The 16,904-nt window shown below is 53.5% G+C and overlaps 9 protein-coding genes across 9 annotated transcripts; 5 read left to right on the top strand and 4 right to left on the bottom strand.

The window, feature by feature from the left end:
* Nucleotides 1-777: 777 nt before the first annotated feature.
* SNOG_09709 (hypothetical protein) lies at nucleotides 778-1,014 on the bottom strand (the record flags this gene model as incomplete). The annotated part of the gene is made up of 1 exon (XM_001799943.1): nucleotides 778-1,014. One exon carries the CDS (start codon nucleotides 1,012-1,014, stop codon nucleotides 778-780), a length of 237 nt encoding a protein of 78 aa, XP_001799995.1.
* A 391-nt stretch (nucleotides 1,015-1,405) lies between these two features.
* On the bottom strand, nucleotides 1,406-2,236 carry SNOG_09708 (hypothetical protein; the record flags this gene model as incomplete). The annotated part of the gene is made up of 2 exons (XM_001799942.1): nucleotides 1,406-1,606; nucleotides 1,784-2,236. 2 exons carry the CDS (start codon nucleotides 2,234-2,236, stop codon nucleotides 1,406-1,408), a joined length of 654 nt encoding a protein of 217 aa, XP_001799994.1.
* A 985-nt stretch (nucleotides 2,237-3,221) lies between these two features.
* Nucleotides 3,222-4,940, top strand: SNOG_09707 (hypothetical protein; the record flags this gene model as incomplete). The annotated part of the gene is made up of 1 exon (XM_001799941.1): nucleotides 3,222-4,940. One exon carries the CDS (start codon nucleotides 3,222-3,224, stop codon nucleotides 4,938-4,940), a length of 1,719 nt encoding a protein of 572 aa, XP_001799993.1.
* Nucleotides 4,941-6,408: 1,468 nt separating this feature from the next.
* SNOG_09706 (hypothetical protein) lies at nucleotides 6,409-7,711 on the top strand (the record flags this gene model as incomplete). The annotated part of the gene is made up of 2 exons (XM_001799940.1): nucleotides 6,409-6,966; nucleotides 7,148-7,711. 2 exons carry the CDS (start codon nucleotides 6,409-6,411, stop codon nucleotides 7,709-7,711), a joined length of 1,122 nt encoding a protein of 373 aa, XP_001799992.1.
* Nucleotides 7,712-7,742: 31 nt separating this feature from the next.
* SNOG_09705 (hypothetical protein) lies at nucleotides 7,743-8,936 on the bottom strand (the record flags this gene model as incomplete). Its single annotated transcript, XM_001799939.1, has 2 exons — nucleotides 7,743-8,716; nucleotides 8,928-8,936. 2 exons carry the CDS (start codon nucleotides 8,934-8,936, stop codon nucleotides 8,204-8,206), a joined length of 522 nt encoding a protein of 173 aa, XP_001799991.1. The 3' UTR covers nucleotides 7,743-8,203.
* A 996-nt stretch (nucleotides 8,937-9,932) lies between these two features.
* Nucleotides 9,933-12,027, top strand: SNOG_09704 (hypothetical protein; the record flags this gene model as incomplete). Its single annotated transcript, XM_001799938.1, has 2 exons — nucleotides 9,933-11,621; nucleotides 11,671-12,027. 2 exons carry the CDS (start codon nucleotides 9,933-9,935, stop codon nucleotides 12,025-12,027), a joined length of 2,046 nt encoding a protein of 681 aa, XP_001799990.1.
* Nucleotides 12,028-12,428: 401 nt separating this feature from the next.
* SNOG_09703 (hypothetical protein) lies at nucleotides 12,429-12,828 on the top strand (the record flags this gene model as incomplete). The annotated part of the gene is made up of 2 exons (XM_001799937.1): nucleotides 12,429-12,480; nucleotides 12,647-12,828. The coding sequence occupies 2 exons, from the start codon at nucleotides 12,429-12,431 to the stop codon at nucleotides 12,826-12,828; spliced, it is 234 nt and encodes a 77-aa protein (XP_001799989.1).
* Nucleotides 12,829-14,548: 1,720 nt separating this feature from the next.
* Nucleotides 14,549-14,782, bottom strand: SNOG_09702 (hypothetical protein; the record flags this gene model as incomplete). Its single annotated transcript, XM_001799936.1, has 1 exon — nucleotides 14,549-14,782. The coding sequence occupies one exon, from the start codon at nucleotides 14,780-14,782 to the stop codon at nucleotides 14,549-14,551; it is 234 nt and encodes a 77-aa protein (XP_001799988.1).
* Nucleotides 14,783-15,963: 1,181 nt separating this feature from the next.
* Nucleotides 15,964-16,896, top strand: SNOG_09701 (hypothetical protein; the record flags this gene model as incomplete). The annotated part of the gene is made up of 2 exons (XM_001799935.1): nucleotides 15,964-16,021; nucleotides 16,121-16,896. The coding sequence occupies 2 exons, from the start codon at nucleotides 15,964-15,966 to the stop codon at nucleotides 16,894-16,896; spliced, it is 834 nt and encodes a 277-aa protein (XP_001799987.1).
* Nucleotides 16,897-16,904: the final 8 nt, after the last annotated feature.

Raw genomic sequence — 16,904 nt, 5'->3', positions numbered from 1 at the left:
ATGTTGGTTGAATATATTCGTGGAGAGAATGTCGAGATATTTGTTTCCAGGAGCCGTTCTACGTGAAAATCCATGTCAGGTGCTTGTGACTTTTTGGGGGCGAAAAAGTGTTGACTGGGGTAGAGTTCAGACTCAGGCAATTTGGCCAGTCACTAATTGTGCGAAGTGACGCAGCTCACCTTGGACAAAGTCTTCAGCCATATTGTATCCTTGTAACTGAGCACAGATGTAGTGCCGGACTCTGACAGCTGTACGCGATATTGCTGGTGATCGATGAAGGCATTGCAGTACAACTCAAGGTACTTGTCTCACGCGGATAGAGTACCCGAAGGTGATGATAGGGTATCTGGGCGAGTACTGTCGCTGTGTGGAAGCACACAAAAGGTACTGCTGTCTGTTGTGCTGGTTGAGATATTTTGCAACATTGGAACCACTTCGACATCAAGCTCATGTGGTGCCCGTCTTACCAACATGACGTTGTTGAGTAAGCTTCAATGATTGGACAGGTAGCTGACGCCGGAGGGTACTTGTGGCTTGAGTCCGGTGTAAGACCAGTAGTAAAAGAGATGTGCGTTCGAGGTATAGATTCTATGGTTACTGAAAGAAAATTGACAGGTCAGCTGCATCCGCTCAGGTTGTAGCGGCCGCAGATTGGTCTGATGGAACGAGTCTACGCGACTCAGGGTCAGCCTATGCGCTATTGCGGTATGGTTGCCGTCTGAAGCACGACTTGCGAATCTGGAAGCAGGAGAGGACCAGAGACTGAACGCCTGTAGATTATAGTCGAGTCAGTCTTGCTCTAGGAGGCAAATGACGGACATGATCTACCCGGCTGGAGAAGTTCCAATCAGCGAGGCTATCATCGGTACACAATTCTATCGTGTTGACCGGAACTGTGCTTGGGAGAAGAGCGGGCGCACGTGGCGTGACGGTGAGCGGCTCGGCAAAGGTGATGACAGGTTGGGCCAAACGACATGATGTGAGCAGTGTATAGATGTTTGTGAAGGTGGGCATGGTGATGGCGTTGGACGAGATGCGCGATTTGGGGGTGCGCGAGAGAGGAAGGAGCGAACCGCAGCGCTACAGAAGTAGATTGGCCGCTTCGGCTTAGGACGGGCATCACTACCACGTGCTCCTCAACTCGCAATCTCGAGTGCTGTCGTGAGGCTCTTTCCCTTCTTCTGCTCTTACCACCAGCTGTACTTCGGAACGCACGGTCACCGCCGGCATCCCGACTCGGACCACACTACGGTGATTCGCAGGCCGCATCCGCTTGCGTGTGCTGCCTGATCTAAATGCTGACATAAAAGTCAGCAACCCCCGCATCGGTCCCTGCTATCAATCAGTGCCCGAATTCTGCCAGCCTCTTAGCATCGAAGCCGCAGAAGACTGGCGCCGAGGTGTCCTATGGCGCGCGGATCGCGATGGCTGCTGCTGCGTCGCTCACTGAACCGCTCTCGCGCCGATCGAGACCAGGCTGGGGCACGTCAATCCGCCTGGAATTCTCTCCGTTGCCAGGCCCAATGTGCTGATTGGCCCGCAACGGCATTTGAGCACCAGCTGACCGGGACGCGAGCGACGTGGAGGACTCGGTCGCGGTTTGGGTCTGTGGGTCGCAAGCCAAAAGCCACTGAGCGGCACGCTAGCAAGCAGGCCCAGGTTCGTAAGTTTGGGATATGGCCGGCAGGCTTGTGATGACTTTGGATGCACTCGAGATGGCGCTTGCAATAGCCTGAGCTCACGTACTGGCGCGTTCTCAGGGGTCCTCCCTCCATCACGTTACGGCCTGAGCAGGGGTCGCCGTCAACGTGGGTGTGGAAGGGCGCCACAACGAGGTCCAAAGTCGAAGCGCTGCGATAGCAGTGTCGCAGGGACGAGACGAGACAATGCGGGCTTGTGGCACTGGCACCGGCTGCACAGAAGCTGCTGCATGCCACGCCCACGCCGCTGCGACTTCACGTTGCCAGACGCTGATTACCTCCCGCTGGGTAGCTGGGTAGCTGGGCCTGCCAATGGGAAGGCGGGCCACCACCGGGTTAGATCGCTGGGGAAGAGTTGGCGGCAGCGGAAGGCCAAAGCATCCTGACCCCATACCTGCCCGCTGATATGGCCGAGAGCGTCGCAGCGTCGCAGACACAGTGATTGCGGATGAGGGCGCATCGGCGCAAGGGCAGAGAGGAACGCGCGCACAGAGGAGAGCAGCGCAGCGATGCGCACAGCTATGTACCGCACACATGCCGCGGCGTCATTGCTGAACAAGCGTGTGGGAACCCGTCGACGGTGCCTGTGCGACCCGGATACTCGCACAGGCAATTAGCGTGGGTTAGCCCTGGAGGGCTGTGGTGAGGATGCTCCATGGCCGCGATCATGGTGGCTCCCCCAACGCGCCTGCGTCCTGGTTATCACTCTGCGAACGCCCCTTCCCAAGCCCACATCCAACATACCTCGCTCATTTCCTCCTACACCACCTCCCCTCGGACTGTGCCGCCTCCAAGACGCCTATTTCCCGTGCTCTGCCGTGTCTGACCTGTCCGCGCTTTCGCTCTCCTGCCCTGGTGCCACCGCGCTGATTCGCCGTCGCGTACAGGCCGGCGCTCGAGGCCAGCGCCCAAACCGCCAACTCTTCCTCCACCAGCTCCCACATCATTGGTCTCTGCCCGCTTTATTTCTCGCCATTACCACTGCAGTCGTTCGCTGCATGCGCATTCCTTGCCCACCCGATAGCCTTAGCGTGCGACAGCATCTCATTCTCCTACGCAGTCTTGCTTTTAGTCGGGCCCCATATCAGGCCCAGCTAGTCCCCCCGTCCGACCTCGCCTTGTCGCGGATCCCACTGCTTCGCTCCCTCACCACGGCCTGTTACCAGCACTCGGACGGCTGCATCCCCCTTACGGTGGCTGCGCGCAAGCCTGCAGCCTTCTTTGAATCCGTCCAGCCTACTTTGGCTGTGCGACGCGCCAATCGGCCGCATTTTCGCGTGCGATTACCACCTGTGCCCTGCGCCCGCTAACCAAAAGTTCACTGGGCATAACCACGTTTCGAAGCTGTTTTACACCCAGGCTTCCTCCGCCTCTACGCCCGCCTGCGACAGTGCTCACTTTCGATCCTGACGTTTCTAGCAACCGCCCACACTGTCTGCCTCGCCCCGCGACTCGACCCGCCTCGACCCCAGCTCTTTGTTCCCAACACGGCGCCGCAATACCGCAACCACAAAGGAAGAAATGGCCGGTGGGCCTAGTCCGAGCAGCACGAGTCCCTCGAACCTCTCCAACAGTCCGTTCATGCACGGCTCCATCAGCAGCTCTACCTCATCCTCTCCACCAAAGCCTTACGCGTCGCAGCACACCATGACGGCAGAGGTCTTCTCAGCGTCGCATTCGTACGGCATGCCAGGCCCATTCGGAGAGCGCAGGTCCGTGGACAAGAACGGCCACTCCATGTTCTCCTCCTTCAGCGACCTGGAAAGCAGTCCAGATGCGAAAGGCCCGACATACTATTTTCCTGCGGCAAGCTGCCTTAGCAACAGCGATCGCGAGGCTGTGCGCAACATCTTACTTTTCGCCAAAGATCTCATCGACTGCGAAATGGTGCCTCAGTCCAGGTTCAACGATGACAAGGGCTTTGCGGCTGCTGTCGCCCATTTCCAAACTTTTGAAGGCGCAAAAGAGGCGCGGGATCTCCTGAATGGGAAGCGAAATGCTACCAACGACGCGACACTGATAGTGGACGTTATGCAGGAACCCGCTCCCGGCGCTTTCGGATCACGACGCAACACGGTCGACAGTTCATCTACGCGACAGGGCTCCATTGCAAATGGGATCGCCGGCGCTACCAACAATGGCCGACAATCGTCGCGATATAATGGAACCTTTCAAAATATGGAGAAGATGTCCCCACCCAACGGAACCCCCGGCCTTGGCAACGGAGAATTCCCTGTATCAAACCTGTTCTCGCCAACATCACCTGTAAACACATCATTTGCCAGTCGCAACCTGGGCAAGTCTGTTATTAACGATGAAGCTGACGACGACGATGGCCTCCTCAATGATCCACTAGGATATGCTACCGGTGGACCACCTGCACAATCTAGCATGCAGCGCAGGGCTACGAACCCAAATCCATCTATACCCGTTTCACGCTTCGCATCCCTATCACTGAACACCAACGGCGTCAACGGCATGAGCTCTCCACCATTACCAAACTATGCTTCGCCCAGATCTGGCGCGAACATGCAATCTCCTGGAACAGCATTGTCCGCAATGTCCCCACACACTATCCCATCTGCGTTGAGCAACGCACCCAGCGGCGGCTACCAGCAGTACTCACAGCATTTTGCGCGACCAACATACCCCCCTGTCAACCCAGCTGACCAGAACCCACCATGCAACACGCTCTATGTGGGCAACCTGCCCATGGACACTTCCGAGGACGAATTGAAGGCAGTCTTCTCCAAGCAGCGCGGATACAAGCGCCTTTGTTTCCGCACTAAGCAGAATGGCCCCATGTGTTTTGTGGAATTCGAAGACACATCATTCGCTACCAAAGCTCTCAACGAACTCTACGGATACATGCTACACAACAGCGTTAAGGGCGGCATCCGATTGAGTTTCTCCAAGAATCCTCTTGGCGTGCGCAGCGGTCAGAATTCTAGCATGAGCCCTGCCTCTGCCATGTCACCGTCCACCCCCTTGTCCGGCTTTGCGAACAATGTTGCAGCTCCTCCTGGCTTCTCCACCGCCACTGGGCCACCGCCTGGACTATCTGCACCCCCAGGCTTGTCAACTCCGGTGCACCACACCCACGGTCCCTCCAGCTTCGGCATGTATGCCAATGGCGGTTTTGGACATCATGACATGGCTCCTCCAATGCGGCAGCCTCTGGCATCCAGTGTTGCTGGCAATGGCTTTGGAGGATACTCCTCATACATGATGGGGCGTTAAGTGTGATGATGAACCGCTTTGCTATGCCGTTACGAGTGATGATCTAGGAGTTTGGGGTAGCAGCCATCACCGAGCATTTGCACGAACTGTGTTCCACCTGTTGTTGCGTTATATCCTGTCCCTTCAGTCATTGCGAAGGTGTTGAGTTGTTTGATTTCGATATGGCTTCGTTTCTTGGTTTGAGCAAGGGCATGGGTACCGGCGCGGAATTTCTGACGGCCATTGTGTCCGTTGGTCTTGGACTTCATTTCCAGCATACAGCGATGATTCCCCCCTGCGCGATTGCTCATACGGTTTGCTTGGCGTTGGCGTTGGAGACAGGAATCTCGTTTTTCTCTTCTTTTCATTGCGCCTATCAAATGCCTCATCATGTCTTGCTGTTTCCTAGTCTGGACCAGGGAACACCAGTGGTGTATGGAACCGTATGAACAGGGCTCTGTCCGTACGTTAAGTGCATTCTTTTAGTCGCTATTTAGTCCCCTTCTACTTCTACGAAAGCATGTTTGGCAGGTTTGCACACATGGTACGGCGCCATCGATATTGATGTGCATGGCTTAGGCTTGGTCACATTTAACGGAGAACACATGATACAGGGGAATCTCGTTGCATGGCGGCTAATTGTTTGGAAATATACTGTTTTCTCTCCTCGAACAATGTTTGGATTCATTCATATGGCAGAAGCACACGGTACGCTCCGTCACAGAGCGGGACTGGGCGCTGTTCTGTCCTTGCGGTGATCTTTGCAAGCATATATGTCTTTGTAGGTCGCTCGATCTTCTTGCTTGGCCTTGGCCTATTAGTTTCCAATCTTTGGTTGATATGGGCTGTCAATACTTTAGCGTTAGTAAAGTCCATTTAGTGACACCTCTACATCTTGTCCTGATACCCGGCCACGGTGACTGGTGACCTGAAGAGAGCCCGCAGACAGCGTTTCCCTCATGAAGGTTGTCAAGAGTACGCGCACGTGGCATGTGCGAAGATGACGGCGGCTTGCAGCACTGAGCCGGCTCATTGCTGGGACGCCCTGTAGATCATTTACTGCCGGGACTTCTAGAAGCAGAGCACTTTCCTAAAGATGAGTAGCTCCCGCGGACGGTTGCCTCGCAATCAAGGGCTGCAGTGTGATGTCCTGGTCATAGACAACAGCGCGATAATTGGCCGATGATTGATCAGGCTAGGCTAGTTATAATCTAGCGTTGGCCGATTTTCTCTAACTCGAACTTTGCGAACTGCAGACAACACCACAAGCCCATATTCTGCACGTCTTTCTTTTGTCACTCATTCTCTTCATCTGCCAATGCTGTAGCACTTACGACACACTATAATGCCTCCCCGGTTACGTTCCGCAAACCTCCCTTCCCCCGCCACATCATCCTTTTCCTCGTGCTCGCCTCTGAGACCGCAATGCATCTCACAAACAGCACAATCATCACGCGACTTCTCACAAACGTCGTGTCAGCAAATAACAATGCGGCGACGGAAGTTCTATGAGTGGATGAACGGTCCCGGGAGGTCAATGAAAGATCCGCTGCCCAATTCGACGAACTACCTTGGGGCCTACGACAAGTATGGCAACCTGGTACGAGCTGGGCCAGGGTGGCGACGAAACGCAGCAGATAAGGGCGGTGCAAAGGGGGAGCAGCCGGCAATGAAGGCTGAAGAGGTCACCAAAGATCCCGAGGCGGACCCAGACAAGGCGCCAGCGGGACAAGAAGATCTAGACGAGTTGGAGGCTGCAATCCGAGAAGGGGAGGCTGCAGAGAGAGATGGAAAGAAGACGAATAAAGAAGAGGAAGACGACAGCAAGCTGCCACCCGAAACCGCAGAAGATTTGAGACCGTTCCCACTTAACCAATACTTCCGGAGTCAACCAGTTCTAAGCGAAGACCTGCGAGAGGCTATATACCAACGCGTCAAGAAGGACGGAGCCACAGTATCACTCGCCAGTGTGGAATATGGTGTCAGCAACGAGCGTGTCGGCGCCGTTGTGCGGTTGAAGCAGCTGGAGAAAGAATGGATAGCACAGGTATGTCACTAACACTTTTCTTGCAAACCCCGATTACATGATGAGAGACCTTCAAAATTCGATTAGTCTTTAAGACACCCACATGGTTACAAAATCAAGTTATGCTCTTGCTGAACGTCAACCCCCACCGCACTATTATACCACAACTCTTTCAACGACACAGACTGACATTGGCATATAGGGCAAACACCTTGCTATCCCCTACTCCAAAGCCGTTCTTGACATGCTCCCTATCACACCCTACGTCGACACTTCCAAACCTGAGAACAGGGGCAAACGCCCAATCATACACGAACCCATCAACGACCTCATTGTCCACCCCGCCACACGTCAACAGCTCTTCGTTCCTGTTTCTGAGTCACGGCACTTCACACGAGTGGATGCTGGTAAAGCATTCGATAACAACCTGCTTCCTGCCGATGAACGTATCCCTCACCCCGAACTTGTCCTTGCTGAGCGCGAACTCGCTCAAGGCCTTAGCTTCGAAGAGCGCCGACGCCTAGCAGAAGAGCGCCTTGAAGCTGAAAACGCCGAGAAGCGCAAGATCGAAGAGAAGAAGCAAGCAGAGCTTCGCGCACACAAGGTCGTTCCCAAGAGGCGGTGGGACTTTGTGTTTCAAGATGTCAGCGTTGATGCTGTCGGGCGGGATGGAAGAAAACACACCGGTGTTGGATGGCGATATGGTGTGCCGCACCAGGATAGGAAGAAGGGACAGGTCAAGATACCAACCAAGGTGGAGGCCTAGTCTGGAGTGTATGATATGGATGTATATGAAATGTAGTATAGCCATTGAGGCTGGCCAATATCATCGATTGGCAATCACAAACATTGCAAATATCCTACATGCACGATCTAGTCCACGGACTAGTCAAGCCGGTATATGCTGGCAGTACATTTCGTTCACCGTTCAAGAAGAACGTTCGAGGCCATGTTCCCCCACCATGTCGGCATCTAGCATTCCTATCGTCATGCTCGAACGCCTTGCATATGCTACTATCCAACTGAACGGTCTTACATGTCCTGCTACACGAATGCGACCATGTTCCAGATCACCACACTCATCGCACTCGCACAGTGTTCCACCCCAGCCTTCTAGCATAGGCTCGGCCGCACGATCCATGCACTGGCTACAACATGCATTCCGTACGCACCCCAACCCCCGTGAACCCACAGTCCCTGCTGTGTGCATCTAGACCTCAACCGCCCATCTGCCGTGCGCGCACCTCCGTCCCAGCCATTACCGATACTGCACCTTCGCCCCGCCTCTCTTCTCCATCTTCGCCTGCCTCTTACTCGTCCCGGCCTCAGGCTGCGGCACGCCCGCAGCATCCGTAAACCCGCCCCGCATACCCGTATACGTCGTCCAAGCCGCATACGCACTGTACAGCGGAATCACGCCCCACAGCCACCACGCCTTGTCGCCCAGCACGCCCGCGAAGAATATCACGCCGTATGTCCAGTAGATGACGTCCCACATGTATTCTGTCAGCCCTTTGGCTTCGAGGTCTTCGCCAGCGCGCTTGATGGCGCCGTCGGCGGTGAGCGTGGGGCGCGATTGCCGCTCGAAGGCGAATTGGATGAGGATCTGGGGGGAGGCGAGGAAGAGGTAGAGCAGGAGGGAGCGCCGGGTGAAGCTGGAGTGGAAGAGGATGGCGCGGAGGAGCCAGTAGATACCGTGGATGAAGAGGGTGAAGTAGAGGGTTTGGTTCAGGCGGGCGGTGTTGGAGGCCGCGAGGGTTTTGGTGGCTTTCTGGGGAATGGTTAGTGGAGTGAAAGGGTGTTGCAGAGTAGGGAGAAAGTTGTGAAGCTTCTTGGGGGAATCGCGAGAGTTTCTGGAAATGAAGTGAGACGCTTCTATTGCTACTATAACTCTTTTATGAAGGAAGGGCTGTAAGGTTTTAAACTGACACGCGGCGAATAAAAGCCATTGAAGCTATTTTGGAATATGAAGAAGTACGTACTTGCGCCATCTTGATGAGTCTGAGGGATCTCTTCACTCTTGAAGGTTATACAGTGCAGTGCAACCCCAACGGCGACCACCTTAATTTGTTGTCGTGGTGTGCGGTGACGTCGGGAGAGTAGAGGGTCTGCGGCGTAAAGTAAGGCATCTAGCGTTGCTGGGCGGTGATTGGTTGCCTGTTTGTGATCATCGCGCCTTCCATGCACAACAAGCGCGAGCAACTTCACGTCGACCTGCAACACGAAACAACAACGACAACGCGCTTTCATCCGGACCCTCTGCAGCTACCCGCGACAACAGCTACGTCCTAATATGGTTGCCTGATAGTCTCACCTTCACTTCAACTGCGCGCCGGTGCTGTTTGCCAATTTGCTTTGTCGAACAACCGCGAGCGTCACCTAGCAACAACATCGACAGTCACCGAGACACGCCTTCCTCACGACTCTATTACCTCCGCCCCTGTGCCTCCGACGCTCCCATGAATACGCGGCCTTAGTTCTCTACACTTCCACCATCTCCTTCCTCCGGCGCAGACTCTCGCGGTCATCACAACAATTGCCCGATATGTCGCCGCCGCCGAGTGGTGTAAACGCCCAACTACGGCAGCTTATACACTACCATCTTGACAACGGCTTTGCAGAAAACGCCCTCTTTCTCGCCGGTCGCCTACACGCTCTCGAGCCTCGCAACGCCGATGCCGCGCATCTGATAGCCCTTTGTAATCTTCGGTTGGGAAGGTACAAAGCCGCCTACGACTACTCAAAGTCCAAAGGCGCACAGTCACAACATTTGGGGTGCGCCTACGTATTTGCGCAGTCATGTCTAGGGCTCGAAAAACACGAGCAAGGAATACAGGCTTTAGAAAAGGCCCGGGCTCTCTGGGCTGGTCGAAATCACTGGAGTAAGCGCGCTGTGCGTTCACGGGTGAGAGGAAATGCTGACGATTCTAGACAAGCATTCAGAGACTTCGAGACGGCACGTTCCCGATGCTGCGGCCTGCTATTGCATGCTAGGCAAGCTCTACGCGGCGTATGACAACAACCAGAAGGCGATCGATAGTTTCGTCGCTGCGCTGAAGCTGAATCCCTTCATGTGGGATGCCTTCACCGGTCTATGCGATCTCGGGGCTGCGGTCCGTCCCCACAACATTTTCAAGATTACTCCCGACATGCTAGCATCGATATCGCACACGACATCGAACGGAGCTACACATTCTACCGCACCACAAGAGAGCACCGACTCAAGAAATCCCTTCGTTTCGACTCCGGACGCCGACCCGTTCAACCCCTCAAGTCGGCAAGGAGCCGATGTTGGACTGCACCAAGGGGGCGCGAATCTGTTTTCGCGGCTGAATGGCAAGAGTCAGACAAACGGTGGATATCAAAACATGGAGACGCCGGTCGCGAATGGTCAGAACTATCACGACGAAGATGTCATGATGGGCGAAGTGGGAGGCCCGGTCTTGAACGAGCAAGGTCCGGAAGCCCAGAACAACCAGCCACCACCACGGAGGGCACGCTTGAACTTTAACGCAGCAGAGGATCCACCGAAGATGCGCCCGATCACGTCGCGATCTAGGACCAAGGCGATTCCTGAGACCGACCAGACGGATATCCCTAGGCCCATCAACCAGAACGGCCATAAGAGGACTGTTTCTGGCCATTCGACACAACACAGCCAGTCGTCGAGTAACCAGGCCATAGACCCCACAGCTGCCCCACCACGAAGAAGTGTCCGTTTGCTGAATTCCGTAACGACAGGTTTCCGTACAGGAAGCAGTCGGATGGCGAACGGAGCAAGCAAGGATCCAGAGGCAAAGGACCGTAGTAGAGAGCTCCGCAAGGTGAAGGCAACGGGCACCAAAGGCAAACCCGGCTCAACTTCAACTGTGGGAAGGGTTGTCAGTGGGAACCGTAACCCGCATTTCGACGTTGTCGACTCAGCAAAACCCCAGTCGCGGCCCACAAGTGCCGCTGCGTTCAACGCCCCACCACCACGAATGGCACCGCCGGTTGATACTGCGCGGGAGCAAGAGGCGTTGACCTGGCTGCTAGGTTTGTTACTCAAGATCGGGTCAGGCTACAAGCATTTGAGCAAGTACGATACCAAGAAGGCGTTGGAGATGTTCGGGTCGATCACCCCGGCACAGCGTGACACCCCCTGGGTGCTAGCACACATTGGAAAAGCTTACTACGAACGGGATCAGTATGTCGAGGCAGAGGAAGTCTTCCAAAGGATACGAGAGAAGGTACCATCGTACCTGGAGCACATGGAAGTTTACTCGAACACATTGTGGCAACTGAAGAAGGAGGTCCCATTAGGTCATCTCGCGCACACCCTCATGGACCAGGATCGTCTTTCACCACAGGCTTGGTGCGCTCTCGGAAACGCCAAGTCATTAGATCGACAGCATGACGATGCGATTCAGTGTTTCGTTCGAGCTTCTCAGCTTGATCCGAAGTTCGCCTACGCCTTCACGCTCCAAGGCCACGAACACGTCGCCAACGAGGAGTTCGATAAGGCCATGATAGCATTCAGGGGTGCCATCAGCGCTGACATCCGTCACTACAACGGATGGTATGGCTTGGGCACCGTGTACGAGCGCATGGGCAAATTTGACGTGGCTGAGAAGCACTACCGGGAAGCAACACGTATCAATCCGAACAACCCCATGGTTCTTGTACGGATTGGCATAGTAAGTCTTATATGATGTTTTAGTGTAATCATTACTAACTCTATGACAGATGCTTGACCGCATGAAGAAGACCGAGGCCGCATTGATGATGTTTGAGAACGCTCTCAAGGCGGATATGTACTCAAAGATGGCCCGCTTCCGCAAGGCGCAAGTGCTGCTTAAGCTGAATGCGCCAAGTCAGTCAGTCGAGGAGTGTCTGATCTTGAAAGACATTGCTCCAGAAGACCCCAACGTCCATTTCCTGCTTGGACGGTGCTACAAGAGGCTCCATGATCGCGCCAACGCTATCAAGCATCTGACCATCGCCATGAACCTCGATCCCAAGTCACATGGCATCATCAAAGAGGTTCTGGAGAGTATTGACCAGGACGATGACGGCGGTTGGAGCAGTGAAGATGACCACTAAATGCACTGACATGCGGCAAAGAAACGCTTTGCTTTTCCCAACCGATCCGACGAAATGACTATCACTCTGCCCGACGACACATGCCCACCGAAAGGCATCTCGACACCTCCGCTATTAATTACACGAACATCCTACCCTACCTTTGATCTTCCGGCGCACGCATGAGGACCGACTTTATACCCTTCAATCATCCCCGGCTTTAGCATTCTTGGAGCATACGGAGCGGGGTAACAGCGAAAGAACATTTGCTTCTTTCTTGCATAAACATTATGGTTGCATTTTCACCAGGCGTCAAAACGGGAGTCATACACATTTTTTGGCGACAGTCTACCCAGTTGGGTAGCGCGAAGGGTGAGATGAGGAATATGATTACCATGATTTGGAAGGTCGTCATCATCATCATGCCCACATGCTTGAGCGTTACTGACTGGTCTGAGAGGACTGGGTTGGAATGTATAGTAGACTTGAATGCATTCGAACATTATGAGATTGATCCTTCTGGGAATGTTTTCGTCATGTGTATTCGTGTTTGATTATGCTAACTTTATCTCGGCGAGACAGTCAATCTCTAAACCAAAGCAGCGTCCTCATTGGAAGTGTATCTAGATAGGTCCGGCAGTTCAACTCTCCACCGCTTCCCCACATCTCGGCGAATCCAGATCAGGTTATATGCGCTTCGCAGACTACAAGCCTCAGTCTGTCAATCCGCCCATGTACGGCACCATCTGGCGCGCTTCCACCGCCGAGGCCCTCGATGGCACTGGCATTCTCTTCGCCCTCCTCATCCTCGACTTCGGATAATTGGGTCTCTATCTCGCCATCATCGGTGTTGTTGACATCTTCGTACGCAAGCAAGCTAGCTACAGTCTAGTATGGTGGAGCATTGTGTTCCCAACAGTTACGATGACGACGGCGTGGTCGAGTTAAGGGTGTCCCATAGACAGTCCAGCGTTCAGGGGTTTGAGTACAGCTCTTTTTGTGTCTATTGTAGTTGTGTATTTGGCGAATTAGGGATTCACGATTCGGAGTGTGTTCAGTGGTCGTCTGGTGTCGGCCAAGAGCCAACTGGAAAGGGAAGAAGGAATGACGAAGCGAGCGCAAGAGATGGAGAAGAAGAACGATGGGGATGTCTGAGATGCATCTTTTCGGAATCAATGGCTACAAAAGTCTTCAGATTATAAGTTTCTAGAGGAGCCTAGATATACACGCAGCTGTAAGATTCTCTGCATGGTTCAGTAGATATCTTTGGATATACATAGGCTACTTCTTCACCCCCTCACCTTTAGATTGGATGGGCAGCAACTTGGCTGCGGCTGGTAGGCGTTTGTGTCTGGTTTCGAGTCCAGTGAGTGGCCTTCATGACCTTGATTCGCAAAAGGGAGGCTAAAAGCAGAGGTTTGTTTAATGGAAAAGACTAGCAATACAAATAGGTTTTTGATCATCGAATGTCCTCAGAAGCTGCACCCTCCGACCCAACTCTGCAAACCGAAGGTAATTCGTAATTGAACCACGTGGCCTTATATTCCATCTGCTTCTCAACACTGTAGAATCTTCCAATCGGCGTTGGAAACGTATGAACGGATCTCCTCAACATCAAACCCACGCATGGGTTTTGGAGATATTCGCCAGTTCTTGTTTGTGATGCCAAGTTCCGCAACAGCTTCCTGTATCTTTTTACCGGTGCTCATGTGCTCTTGAATACGTGATTCCATCTGTTCCTCCTCTGAATCACAGGGCTCTTCTTCCTCATGTAGCATTTTTACCGTGTGACGCTCATGCCTACTGAGTAATAGCAGCGACCATTGACGAATGACTACTGTGATTTGCAGGAGCTCTTTGGTTTGGGTAAGAGCCAGAAACTGGTCCCAGTGTCCTCTCGAAAATCCTCAAACATGAAAAAGTAAAGTCGAATGTCAAGAGGATTTGTTGCTGTTTAGGTGGGACAAAGCTGTACCAGAAGCTCAAAGCCTCACTGGTAGCTCTTATATTCCTGTCGGACCCATCGGAATCGTCTTTGCATCTTCTAGGAATGATATCGTCGTGCATTCTGCAGATATCGAAGTCGATGACGTTAAGGGCGATCACCAAGCCTTGAGTTTTCTTGATAAATCGTCTTGCAAGTCTGAGCTATGGCTGTTGTTTTCTGGAGGCTTAAGCGTCTGTTGTAGTCTGGATTAAATTTTATAGTAGCGGTTCGTGGGCCTTCGCGATAGTTGGTCCAGACCCATGAGAGTCCGTCACTAACGTGTAAGACGTATCGTGCGACCATGATGCGCAGCTGAGCTGGAAGCTCCATGAAAGTGAAACGGTATGGTTTTCGTTTTTCATAGCCTGCTTCGGAGGATTCTGTCGACTGCCATGATGTGGATGAGCTTGTTTCGGAGTCGCTGTCAATATTGACGTCCATGGTAGCCTTAGACTGTGGAGCAAGCTCATAAATGATTGTGCTTCGGAAGGCGTGACTAGTTATGAATCTAGAATAGCAGTCAGCTTTCAGCACGGCGTCTCGAGCAACTTTCACTTACTGCTTGAGCATTCTGGGCAATGCTTCCTTTTTGGATGCACTGAAACCATCGAGGATTGCCCGTGGTAGCAGCAGGGTGGCATCAGAGTTGGATGCGCCGTGGCTCGTGATCTGCACTGGTACACGCCCATCATCTTCTTCTTTGGGCTCTGAGTTGCACACGGGTCTACGGCTTCCGTCAGCAGAGTCGTGTTGTTCAGGCGACATCTTCAAATCGCCGTCGTCGTTCATTGCACTGTGTGTATGTGTCGGAACGTAAATTTTCGAGTGTCGGGTATCAGTGCTTGTGTAGCAGGTTTGGTCTGAGGAAGTGGAGTGGGTGGGGAGGGTTGAGAAAATAACCTGTTATGGTGAGAGAAAAAGGGTCGACGCTTAGGCAGGCGCTCTTTCCCAGACGAGTGTCAGTACGTCACGAAATCATCCAGCCAGCCAAACCTGGTACGAATGAGTAGGTAGAGAGAATTGATTCACCATTTTGAGCTGCGAGCCTCTACCGCGCGTGTGGATGCATACTCACGGCGTGAATCAAACTTTGGAATTCAGAACGACTGTGACACGTGACTGGTGCTGGGTAACGGCAGCAGAACCTGAGCATACATACATTTGTGATCACGTGCTACCCCGTGTTTGATGTAAACAAACATATAGTTGTATCATATGTATCGTGTGTAAAGGTTGACGGACCTGGGCGCTTCTCATCTTGGGACTGAGACTCCGTTACTGCATAGCATAGAGGACTGCGAGGGGGGTTACTCAACCCAATCAACACCAACCTCCTCAGATATGAGATGATCATGTTCGTGAATGGAGAGACGCTAAAGACTCTTTATTCATGAGCGATTCGATTCGGAGGAGGTAGGTTTGATCACGCTTTTGGTGACCTCTATCCGCAGAGAACGACGTGTATCCTATATAGCGCAAAAATCAGGAGATCTAAGCTGTGTATTGTGATGAAGTTGTAAGCACGGAAAAATGAGGTCAAACCGTAGAGAATGCAAGAGGTCCTTGCAGTGTCGGAGTAAACTGATGATAAGCTTGTCTGAGACAGCACTGTATAGTGAGTAGTTGAAGGTATTCTCACAGTGGACTTGGAGATCCTACGGAGTATCCGCATCCATTTCGTATGTACATTAGGGGTCATGTATTAGTGCTGCAGGAACACAGTGTGAAGCGGGCCGGTACGTCATGCATGGATCGACGGTTAGCGCGCCTCGGCCCCAAAGATTTGGGGTTTGGAAGCTACGACGATGTTCGATGGGAAGACCACCTCTACACTATCAAACGTCATCTACCGCTACTCACCCGCTTTCACACCAGTCGCATAACTCCAGGGAACACTTGGATATATCCTATACCTCTGTAACAAACCCTATCAACTCAGATACCTCCGATCGGGCTCGCGAGCGCTCAAGATGCCCGCACCGGCCGCGAACAAGCGCGTCAAGGTGCGCACGACTGGTGCCCATGGCTGTTTGGACATACTGACGACGCGCAGAACAAGCGTATAAGTCGGAATATCAGTAAGAAGAAATTGCACACCCTCCACACTCCATCTGACCACCTCGTTAGTCATCGGCTCTGAAGCCTGGCTGCTGCCCCCAGTAGGCAGCCCCGACCGCCCCAAGAACGTACCCGAAGACCATACTAAGAGGTGGACTGTCTACGTACGTCAGCCAGAAGGCGACCCGGCACTCACAACATGGCTCAACAAAGTCCAATTTAAGATATTCAACACATACGAGAACCCGCTGCGGACATGCGAGGGGCCGCCTTTCGAGGTCACGGAGACAGGCTGGGGTGGCTTTAATATAGACATCCGGCTGCACTTCCAACCCATCTCGGGCGAGAAAGCGCAATACCGCCAGCACTTCCTGCAGCTGGAGAAATACGGCGACGAGAAGCAGCAAGCAGAGCAGGACAGGACGGGCTGCGTGCGCGCGGAATTCCTCGAAGTCGTGCAGTTCAACGAACCCACCGAGGCACTCTTCGACGCCCTTACCTCAGAGGACCAGTGGAACTACCTCGTCCCCGCGGGCAAAGGCGGGTCTAAGAAAGCCAGCCTCAACGCCAACGGCCGGCTGAAGCGCGGCCTGCCCAACGGCGAGCGCAGCGCGCAACTCCCCGAAAAAGGCGCAGAGGACGTGCCGTTCAGCCAGGACCAGGAGCAGGCGCTCATCGACCTGCTGAAGAAGAAGATGGAAGACGTCGACAGGGAACTGGACAAGGAAACCAAGCGCCGCGAAGACGTCGAGAATAGACTCAAGGCGCTGAGAGCGGAAATGGGCCATGAGGCTGCGCAACAGGCCGCGCAGCAGGCGAGTGGGGATCGGAGCAGAAGGAGGTGAATTACAGC

The sequence above is a fragment of the Parastagonospora nodorum genome (genome assembly GCF_000146915.1).
Source record: "Parastagonospora nodorum SN15 chromosome Unknown scaffold_15, whole genome shotgun sequence".
Classification (NCBI taxonomy): Eukaryota; Fungi; Ascomycota; class Dothideomycetes; order Pleosporales; family Phaeosphaeriaceae; genus Parastagonospora; species Parastagonospora nodorum.
This window is presented reverse-complemented; position numbering and strand designations above follow the sequence as displayed.